Source organism: Catharus ustulatus, chromosome Z (genome assembly GCF_009819885.2).
Source record: "Catharus ustulatus isolate bCatUst1 chromosome Z, bCatUst1.pri.v2, whole genome shotgun sequence".
Lineage (NCBI taxonomy): Eukaryota > Metazoa > Chordata > Aves > Passeriformes > Turdidae > Catharus > Catharus ustulatus.
In genome coordinates, this window is record NC_046262.2 from 48,681,493 (window position 1) to 48,693,047 (window position 11,555).

Below are 11,555 nucleotides of genomic sequence, written 5' to 3' on the forward strand. Positions count from 1 at the left end.
CCCTGCTCCCGCCGCGGCGCCGGCCGGGCATGAAGAGCACACCCTGCTCCCGCCGCGGCGCCGGCCGGGCACGGAGAGCACGCCCCGCTCACGCCGTGGCGCTGGCCGGGCACGGAGCACCCCCTGCTCCCGCCACGGCGGCGGAGGGCGGGAGCAGAGCACAACCCTCCTCCCCAGGCCGCGGCAATGGCAGCACACCCCCCCCACCCCCGTCCTCCCCGGGCCGTGGCAATGACGGCGCGGCCCCCCACTGTCCTCCCCGAGCCACAGCAATGGCGGCGCGCCCCCACCCCACCTCCCCGGGCCGTGGCAATGGCGGCGCGCCCCCCCGCCTCCTCCCTGGGCCGCGGCAATGGTGGCGCGGGGCCCCCCCGTCTCTCCCCTGGGCTGCGGCAGAGGAGGGAAGACAGCTCTCCCGCCTCTCTCCCCGCCCCCCCTGCTGCCTGCAGGGAGCCAGGGCAACACAGTAACACTGTAACAATCGCAGAATGCTGGCTTTTACTGGCATGTGCTTGGCTCGGCGCCCTGGCTGGCACGTCTGGGGTTGTAAATGTCAGAAAATTATTCACATATTAGCCGCCCCCGACTATTAGCCACACTTCCGGGTTTCCACCAAAATTTTTGTCAAATTGCTGCGGCTTGTATTCGTGAAATTACTGTAATTGCTTTTATAAAATAGCAGTTCATATAGGTAATAACATGAGTGAAAATTCAACTGCTTCCCATATAAACTGCTCTTAATCTGGAATTACATCCTGTACTGGCAATAGCATTAATCTGTTTTGCTGAAGGAGCTGGTAGAACTAGAAACAGACTGATGCCTAAATGATAATGAGTAGAATTCTTAAGAATTCTTAAGAGATTTCTTAAAGCTACCAGTTCATTTCTTAGCAGCGATTACTTGAGCATTTGTCTATTGAAGACTGATGATAGCAATACAGTTTCTGCTGCACTTTTAATTTATTGTGCTTGTGTCTTCAAAACTCACAGACTTCAGAGGAAAAACCTGTATTTCCCAGGAATGTGAGACTTGTTATAGGGAGCTGAGTCACACTTCTCCCTGTCCTCTCCTCTTCTCTGAGGGCAGGTTCTGCTGCACATCACCTCAAGGTAGTCAGACTTCAGTGTTTTACCAGCAAAAGTTCTGAACATTAGGTAACAAGGCATTAATGCTGTCTAATATTCTATTATATGCTAAAATCTTCCCTTCTGTGCAAATAAGAGTGGTTACAGTGTAGTCAGTTTCAAATCACTTGTCCTGTTGAAAACATAACTAGATCCAGATAGGACTACGTAGTGTGAATCTGGGGCAAGCACCAGGAAAAAAAAATAACAGTGGCTATCTTCTGTGGCACATTGCCTGCTTTCTTTACTTCATTTACCTAACTATCCCTGAAATGAGGCACACCAAACCCCTCCCTGCATTACACAGCTGATGCACCTGGTTTAACCCACTGGAGCAGTTCCTTGAGTGAATATTATTTTTTTTGCAAAAAAAAATTTTTAGCAGGATTTTGAAGCAGATGAGGTTGCATAAATTGCCTTTGGGGTTTGAGATGTATTTGTTTCCAAATGGTTTGGTGACCTATTGGCTGAAAGTCACTGCTTTGTAGAAATTTACCTATTTAATTCTTCCCTTTCTAAAGGGTGGAGAACATGGCCATGCGACTGGAAGAAGTAAATGAGAGAGAGCACTGCATGAAGGCCTCTCTGCAGACTGTTGACATCAGACTTGCTCAGCTGGAAGACATGATGGGACGAATGGTGACTGCCTTTGAAAAAATGGCTGGCATTGAGAGAGCAGAGACAACTAAGATACGATCCAGGACCTCCTCTGACTGTACTGATGCAGCCTACATTGTGAGGCAGAGTAGCTTCAATAGTCAGGAAGGAAATGCCTACAAGCTTCAAGAGAGCATTGATCCCACAGGAGAGGAGTGCATGTCCCCAACATCACCTACAATCACACCCCGCATGCGAAGCCACTCCTTCTATGCAACAAATATGAAGGACAAGTGTGGGTTGGAAAAGTTGGAAAGCATTTTTAAGGAAAGATCTCCAAGCCTGCATCGGGCAATCAGTTCCCACTCAATAGCAAAAGAAGGAAAGGCTCCTTTACCCCCTACCAGCACTTTGTCAATTGCCCCAGACTCCAGAAGGCCTTCGTCTTGCATAGACATCTATGTTTCTGCCATGGATGAGATGCATTCTGACACAGAACCTCTTGAGAGCTCCATAAATATTCTTGGTCCAGAAGATGCAGCTCTGCCAGCTCACGTAGCCTCTTCCCTTTTAAGTAATAGTGCATATATCAGCAGTGCAGCTGGTGAGAAGATCTCCGGCAGGAGTCTTGATTATGAGGAAACCTCTGGGATAGAAACAAGAGCATTTTCTTCAGATTACTCACAAATCACAGATTGCCAAATCCCGTGGGATTCAGACCCTCCCTTGTACCATACTTTAGAGCGATCCAAAAGCAGTCGTTACCTGGCTACAACTCCATTTATTCTGGAGGAAACACCAATTGTGAAATCTCACAGCTTCATGTTCTCTCCTTCTCGAAGCTACTTCAGCAGCCTTGGCGTCCCGGTCAAAACAGCAGAATACACAAGCATTACAGATTGCATAGACACGCGGTGTGTGAGTGCTCCCCAGGCCATTGCAGAGAGGGCCAGTTTCCCTGGAAGTCTCAGGAGCAAAGTAGAGGACTTGGGATCCTGCCACCCAGAGAGAGAGGCTGAACTAACCCACCCAAGCTCTGATCATGAGGACATTGAAGTCAAAGACAAGAAGGGAATCCCTTTATCTCCTCAAGACAGCAGTGCTACTACAACTCTGCCCAACAGCATTCCACTCCCGAAAATAGAGCGAGCCAACAGCTACTCTGCAGAGGAGTCCAGCGTGTTGTATGCACAGCACACACGAAAGAGCTACTCCATCAGTGACAAACTTGACAGACAGCGAAACACAGCAGGCTTGCGGAACCCCTTGGAGAGGAGTAAGTCCTCGAGGCCAGAGAGCAGAGGGGACAACCTGTCCATGAGGAGACTGTCAAGAACAGGAGCCTTCTGCAGCTTTGAAAGCAAACACAGCTAGGCTTACACAAAGCTCACCAGAAGTCTGAGGGTCATCTCCTCTTCCGTCTGTTTTTCTTAGCAGAGTTTTAAAAAAAATCCTCACACCACCCCATGTCGAGCCCAATTGGCATTAGCCACTAGTCAAGGGAGCACATTTTCAATCTCAACATCCCCACTGAGGTACTGTATCTTGACCCAGTTGACATTTGCACTTAAGAAAAAAAGGGAGGGATGAAAGCTTTACAAAACCTTCAGTAAACTAGAGGAATAACAGGCCCCCTTAATGAAGTCAGAAGAAATAAATGAATAGGTCCAGTTATCTGCCTTGTATTAGAAGGCATCCTAAGACCTTTTATCATTATTCGTTTTTGAGATACAGAAATTAACTGGCAAAAAAGAGATGTACAAATTAGATGTTCAAAACTTAACCACAACTTCTTTTTCATCTATGTCACCATTGTGATGACTGGTGAAAAGCATTTGTTATTTCTGTAGGAACTGGCAGCAAACAAACCTAAAGTTTCCCAAGTCCCTTGCATCCCATACTTGTGGAAATGAAGAAAGATTAACACAATAACAACAATAAATGTTCACTTGCCTCCTTTTGTATCACCTTCTAGTGCCACAGAAAGTTTATATTTTCAAGAGCGGAAAGGGAAACAAAATGCCTTTTTTACTGCAACTTAAATGGAAGAAAAATTTATGTTAAAATGTTGGGTGATTTCCTGTATAAAACAGGCATTCTAGATTCTAGCACAGGTGAGCAAGCTCAGGATGAATGTAATTAAGTGGAATAGTATATATTTATTTTTTTACCACATTTGTCATCAATCTGTTGTCTCACTAAATCAAAGGATGTGATGAAACAATAAGAATAGGATGAGCAGAGCAGAGCATAGTGATAGTGTCTAGTTCTCACTGCTCAGTTTAATTATATATAAATCGGGGAGATTTATCCACCATGCTGCTACCAGGTTCTTCTTACTCTTTCATTTGAGCTGCCGATTCTTCACAACATTTCCCCACCTAAAAATGTGCACCTTTTTTTTTTTCTATGTGAACACACCTGTATTTGGACTTTTTAAATTATACAGGATTTATCAAGAAGTCTGAATCCAGATTCATGTAGTTAGACTGAAGCTGCTTAAAGGACAGCATTTTTGGCAGAGGACTGGAAAACACTAGAATTTCCATAAGCTTCTAAGGTAAGTAAAAGAACCAAAGTGAAACTGCAAGTATCTGTAAACAGCAAAAGCCATCAGTTGTGAGAGGGCATCCACTGTTCATCCGGAGGTCAGACAATGAGCACTTCTGGTAGGAGAAGGTGTGTCCAAGCGGTAGCACAGTTACAGGTTTTGGTTGAAGATAGTTGTAACTCCATTGGCTCCACCCACATTCCAAGGGTCCACATTGTCAACCAGAGTTTCAAACTTCTCATGAGACAGTGCCCAGTGGTCACAGGTGGAAGGGTATACAGAAGACTGGAGAAGGGTGGAGAAGTATAAACTGCAACTGGAAAAACAATTCACATTCCTTTATGACAGCACAACTTTTAAGCTTTTAAAAAGTTGACGCTAATGCTATTGCAAGTTAAAATATCTCAACAGTTACCAATATCTGTGTAGAACCAGCTCCTTTTTGTTATTAAAAATGAACATTTGTGAGTGGAGTACATATTTCACATTACTTAAATATGAATTATCTTTCAAAGGCAGCTTTGAGAATGCAAGCTGATGTTTTCTCATTGAGTCCTGGGAGACTGAGCACCATCTGAGAGTTAAGCCCGAAAGACAACTAATCCATACAGAAAAGTATCATCAGCCTCAAGAAAAGAGGCAAAGAAGGTGAAAACATTTAGTTAACAAGTCACTGCATTGGAAAGTTCAGGAAACAAGGAAATGCAGCAAGGGGATGTTAAGAACAATGTGTTTCACACTTTCTGCACCAACGTGTTCCTTGCTTTCTTCTGTTTGATCAGGCTTTCAGTGAACTAAACTCCACCAAGACACCATGTTTATGCAATTGCCTTGCAGCCCATGTGCAGAATTACAGTCACATGGCGATACCAAGAAAGGTCAGAAACCTTTCTGTGCATTATGAAGCATGCTTGTGAGCAGGCTGATTGTTGAACAATAGCAAAATGCCCAAGGGCAAAGGAACTTGTGTTTAACAATATGCTTCAAATGTGCCAACCTTCTGTTAGCAGCCTTTTCCTAAGGCTTCTCCAAATCTATCTATCTATGGAGAGGAGAGGGGGATATTCTTACTTCGTTTTCTTTGTTACTTTTATGAATGTCTGCTAAAACTGTTGTGGACTCTTTCATCTTCATTGTATTACTGGTCTACTCAAGAGGAATTTCAGATTCATTAGAAATTCCTCGGTAGTGCTTAGTGAATTAGTTCAAGGCATAGGGCTCTTCCCTGGGGTAGGTTCCATGGGTTAGTTTGTCAGGGTAAAGAAATTTGCCAAGCCCAGAAGCTGTATAAATATTTAGGATACAGCACCTTATTAATCTGGAGCACATATTCCAGGTAAAAGGAAACAGAACACTTTATTTACCTCTTAAAATTTGCCATTATATAAAAAATGTAAATTCAGATGTTAAAAGTGTGATTGCAAGATGTCAGAACACTACTTTTCCTGAGTGTTTCCCATTTATTCTGCAATGTGGTTCTATAGAATATATTGTGATGGATGTTAGACTACTTTATTTTCACCTGGTTTTTACACATTGCATCAAACTGCTCCTTTTTGAATTTGATGATAAAACACCCATTTCTTGCAATGGGACCAGACTTCCCATTCTCAACATTATGACCATTTAGTGATATAGAAGTCTCATCATCCATCATCATGTAGCTATAGCATGTGCCATATGATGTATTCTGTATCAAAAACTAGCTTATGAAATAGACACATGTATAGTTGTGACATGTGGTAATATTAGTGAACGTTACAGGACAATTTTAATATCTCATTACATGGTCTTGTTTGTAAATCTGTAACATTCAATAAAATAGCACATGTTGCATCAAACATTAAGTTCCACTATCCAATTATTAGCTTACGTATGGAATATGCCTTTCTGGTCACAGTGTGTAAGCTTGGTATGTTTCACACGTTTCTTTGTATAGCTCCACTTAAACGTCCGTATGAGCTGATGTATAAACCTCTAATGAGCCACTGTGGGCTGTGACAGATGAGTTGTGATGGTGTGAAAGATGAACTGGCATGTTATGCAAAAGATTATAAGATAAATGAACTTTAATAATATTTTAAAACTCAACTGAGCTTAGTTGTTTTGTTTACATATGCTGGTTGACTGAGGAAGCAGTGTGCAGTATTTTATAAATATTTTCCTATAGTAATCCATTCTGTTGTTTCCAGTTTAAGTGATTCCATTCTACAGTTGGGGTATACACTTGTCCTAGGTATTGTATTATAGTACATTATTCTTTCACAATAACAGTGTGATATGACTGAAGTAGTTTCTCTTCCTTACAGTCCAGTCTTTTTTTTGTGTCAAAGAAAATGCATGCATTGTTCCATGTGTTTCTTTGGACTGCTAGGAGACTTAACATTTTGCTATTGCCTGCCTGTAAAGATGAATCCAGTTAGGAATGAATTCAAACTTTTGGATGTTTACATTATTTCCATTATTTTTTGATCTTTAGCAAAGTAAGTGATTTTTTTATTATTTTTAAAAGACAATTGTATTTTATGAAATTTGAATACTCAACACAAAATACGAACCTACAGCAGTGCTCAGACATTTGGCTCTCTTTTTTTTGGAAGAGATCAGGTGCTACACTATTTTCTTAGCACAAGTGCCAGTAAACAAATGGCAGTGAGGGGATAATTTGAAAATATAATGAAAAACCAAAACATCCATTCATCTACATATGGAAATCCCTCTGGGTTCCAGACATAGATTACTTTTTTTTTCTTTTTTTTTCTTTTTTTTTTTTATTTTCCATTTATAGATTTTTTGGTTTAAAAAAATCAACAAAACTGATTTGTACCTTTTGAGGAAATGATAGCCTTTTGTCAGGGGATAAATATCTTAGTTAGGTATATTTTTTGTATGAGAAGAAAATTATTTGTTTCTTAGAAACTGTCAGCAAATGGAGGATGCAACTACATGAACAACTGCTCAAAAAGAAAAAGCGCTGGTAGCAGCACACAGCCTTAGTCCAATGACTGCAGTGGAGCCAGTGTCTGTCCTCAGAGCAGATGTTATCAAAGGTATTAGAAAGAGCCAGTGAAACAAAATTCTCTATAAACTCGTGGTGCAGGTTTTCAAAACAAACGTAAATGTCTTGTGATGTTGCTCAGGTTAAACACTGAAGAGGGTCTGATAATCGCCTGAAGGGAAAGTGTGAGCTGGTTTTTTCCTGGATGTCCCTCAGAATGCTTAAGTAGTTGTGATGTGTTCCCCTACTTAAAAATAATAATATATTTGCATTTTTGCACAAATACCCATAATTGGTTTAACAAAGGCCACATTTTCAGTTCTGTTGAGAGATACTAGGTATAGATCATCTATTTCTTAAAAAAAAGGATAATATTCCTAGCATGAATTTTCCCTTCAACCACCTTAGAAAAAAATCGCAGTCCAAACTGGGATGAGAAGTGAAATACTGGGGGTGTCTGCTTACCTAGTGAAACTCCTCAATACTCTAGATGGAATTCACAGTCCTTGCCACGGATTGGCATAGGTGCAGTAGTACTGGATGCAGAGGAACTTTGTTTCTGCACCCTGCTTTATAACCAGTCATACAGTGAACACTACAGGTCACACAGGCTTCTTTTCTCTATGACTGACTACAATTATGGTCTTACTGATGCTGGTGCAAATCTGCATAAAATCTACAGATTTCAGTGGTGTGCTCTGACTTCTGTCAGGAGATGGATTTATTCTGCATGTCTAACTCAATATTACTTTGTGTCATGTCATGGATTACACTATATCATCTTCAAGTTGGAAGTCTAATGATGGAGCCATTGAGCCAATCTGGTTGTGAAACAGTCTCTGACCTTTCAACTTTTACTGTATGCTTTCAGATCATTCATAGAGCCACACAATACTTATTTCAAAAGGCTGTTAGGTAAAAACATTTGATTATTTAATTGCTGCTGTTTCTGCTGCAGGAAAGTGATAACTCTTGTTTATTTTAGTATCTGGGAGGGAGGGGGAAGGGATAGAAGAGGGAATTGGGTGTGAAATACACTTTTATGCCTGCACAAGAGTAAATTGTATTAAAGTTGTATCTTTTTTCCACCACTGCAGTTGTTGTACATGACAAGAGTCTATTTGCTGCTACTGCTGTCTGGAACAGTGTTTGCAATATTCTATACTAATAGCTATTTAATCATTTATTTGGGCTATCATTTGTAAGTGTATAACAATCATTTATAAAGGGATAAAAATTACTAAAATGTTATTTTAAACAAATTCTTACTAATACAAAGCTTTTCAAGTATTATTTGTCTAAATGTACATAACTAGGAAAATGGTCCTTTCCAAAGGTCTACTGGATTCACAATGCACTTTTAGACTGTGTTTAGATGCGTAATAAAATGCAGAACTTGGCAATTACTACAGTAGAACTTTCTGAAATTTCTGTAACAATTGTTTTGCAATAAAAAAAAGAGATGTAGATCAAAACATCTGTTCATTGTGGAGCATTTATTTATGGTCATTTGCTTTAAGTCAGTAAAGCAGTGATGCAATGGCAGCTGCTCTTCTGTAAGATATCTCACTATTCTAACTTTACAGATTTAAAAGGAAACCAAAACATTTACTATATTGCACACAGGCCTTTTGAATGTTGAAATTACAGTAATTTCACGAATACAAGCCGCACGGACTATAAGCCGCCTCTCTGGGTGTTGGCAAACATTTCGTTCTTTGTCCATAAATAAGCCGCACCTGATTATAAGCCGCTCTGTCATTTGCAGCGAGGACCCACATGCAACAAAGTTGCCAATTAGTAACAGAATCGCGGCAGGGCGGGGTTTACTGGCTCAGCTCGGGTTGTGCAGGCTCAGCCCACTCGGGGCTGCCAACGGGGCCAGGTGGCCCAGCCCGGCACTGCCACTTGGCGGGGCCGCTCTAGGCCAGCCGTTACCTCTGGGCTCGCTCCCCCCGGCCCGGCGCTGCCCCATGGTGGCAAGCAGGGACAGAGCCACCCCAGCTCCCTCAGCGGTGGCGGGCGGGGACAGAGCCTGCCTGCTCCTGCCACGGCAGGCGGGGACAGGAGCCCCCCGCTTACCCCACGGGCCGTGGCAATGGCGGCACAGGGCCCCCGCCGCCTCCCCAAGGCGCTGCAATGGCAGCACAGGGCCCCCCCGTCTCTTCCCCGGGCTGCGGCAGAGGAGGGAAGGAGAGAGCTCTCCCGCCTCTCTCCCTGCCCCCCTGTGCTGCCTGCAGGGAGCCAGGCTCCACCCGCAGTGCAACAGAGTAACAATTTGTAACAATCACGAAATGCCGGCTTTTGCTGGCAGGTGCTCGGCTCGGCACCCTGGCTGGCACGTCTGGGGTTGTAAATGTCAGAAAATTATTCACATATTAGCCGCTCCCGAGTATAAGCTGCATTTCCAGTTTGGGAGCAAAATCTTAGTCAAAATGGTGTGGCTTGTATTCATGAAATTACTGTAATTTTTTGTTGCTCTGAGATCAGGTTTCATTCTATGTCCCTTATTCTGGCCTATATCAGAACCAAGGCAGAAGCACTTCTCAGTGGATTTATTTGAAAGGAAAGAATAATTTCTTTGCTTTGTTGATACCATTCCAGCAAAGGGAAAACAAAAGCATCAGTTGCAGAGCCTCTCTTATAGCCACAGAAGCTCCAAAAAAAATGAAGCACACCAAGTAAGGCAGTAGTACCTGCGGCTGACCCTGAACTGGCATCTCACCTTGTGGCAAAAGAAATCATTGTCTCCCTCTTCATGCAGCTACAGCCAGCTCTGATACTTCCTCACAAAAATGCTGAAAAAACACTATTGACACAAAATCTGCCATGTCAGAATCTTCTGCCTCCACAAATAAGCCTTCACTGAGATAATAACATGTTTTAGCCAAATGAAAAAGAAGCACAGGAAAACAAACATCAATAGAATCAGAAAGATATCACACACTTAAAACAGTTCTGTGTACATCATTCATACCTCAGGAGAGGAATGGTTTGGACAACTGTTTTTTATTTCATCCTTTCTCAGGGACTTCCATTCAGTGAAGACTGGGAGCTTTGAAGTTTTCAAAAAAAATTTTTAAATAAATCTATGCCAGAGACTTGTCATTATGCTTCTTTCCATGTAACACTCTATCTCTAGTCTTGCTGGGATTTTTCACAGTAACAAACTTCACCTAAATTCAGCCAATTAGTAAGCAACAAAAAAAATCGACATCAGTAGCCTTGATTTTCATTCCCATGAACTGTGATCTTGTAGACTTCAATGCAGTGATCTAGTCTCTTAATCTCATTAGCACACAATGGAAAATAGCTCCATTTAACTTACACCATGGCAGCCGCCTTGATTCATTATCCTCATGACTGAGTGCAGCACAAGCTTAGACTCACACCAGCCCTCACTGGTTTTGCATATAAAGTTCGAATTTCACTCTGTTACACTTCTGGAACAACAAAATAAAACACAAATTCATGTGATTCCATTTTGAAATAACTGGTTTCAGTTATAAATATAGTATATTTGTATTATACTTCTGGGACAGAGGGGTGTTTACACAAAATAACAATAGCAGTCCATGAACAGTTACAGACATCACACTACAGATGATACAGGCTACTGTTGTGGAGAACTATGGAGTGAAACTGCCTTTGCCTTTGCTAGCCTGGATTCCAAACCAAGAAGTTTGACAGCTGTGGCAAGACTGCTCTGCTTGTACCACCTTCCAAAACTTAAAACTTTTTAGCTACACCTTTCCCCCATCAAATACATATCCAAAGGTTCAACAGCCACAGGTACATTACAGAATCAGTCTCTGGAGTTGATTGCTACCCTCACAAAATATTGCAGTGGCTTTTTTTTCATAGCATGCAAGATGAGAATTTTCTTAAGAAGCTTGAGGAAAACAACGTATCAAGGCTCTAAGACATTAAAGAAAATGTTAACACACAATCTTTTTCTTTATTTTAAAGACGACAAAATTTCAACTATGTAGCATTTTGCTACTCACTAATTAAAATCTTGAAACTAAAGACATCTTTAGCAATTGATAAATCTTCTGAAAGTAACAGTAAAAACACTAAATCTCATTGAAGAATTACATTCTGCAAAAACTCCTTAGAAATATTAGTCAAAAATCTGAATTATAACCCACAAGTACTGAACCACAGTAACTGCACTGTAATTTGTGGAGGGGGGAGCAGATGAGGGGTGTGTGCACATGACGAATAGGGAAAGTTAGTCACAAAGGAAGATAGGAACTGTTAACTCTAAAATTCACGTCGCTC

General features: G+C 41.8%; 1 protein-coding gene across 8 annotated transcripts in view; it reads left to right on the plus strand.

Annotated features, from left to right (window-relative positions):
* Window positions 1-8,748, plus strand: part of TRPM3 (transient receptor potential cation channel subfamily M member 3) — a 440,778-nt gene extending 432,030 nt beyond the window's left edge. For 7 of the 8 annotated variants that reach the window (XM_033084618.2, XM_033084619.2, XM_033084616.1 and 4 more), the window contains one exon: window positions 1,647-8,748. In XM_033084618.2, the coding sequence (XP_032940509.1) occupies window positions 1,647-3,096 (1,450 nt within the window). In that variant the 3' untranslated portion in view covers window positions 3,097-8,748. The remainder of the gene's footprint in view (window positions 1-1,646) is intronic. The other variant, XR_006163147.1, reaches the window with a different exon arrangement.
* The last annotated feature ends 2,807 nt before the right edge of the window (window positions 8,749-11,555 follow it).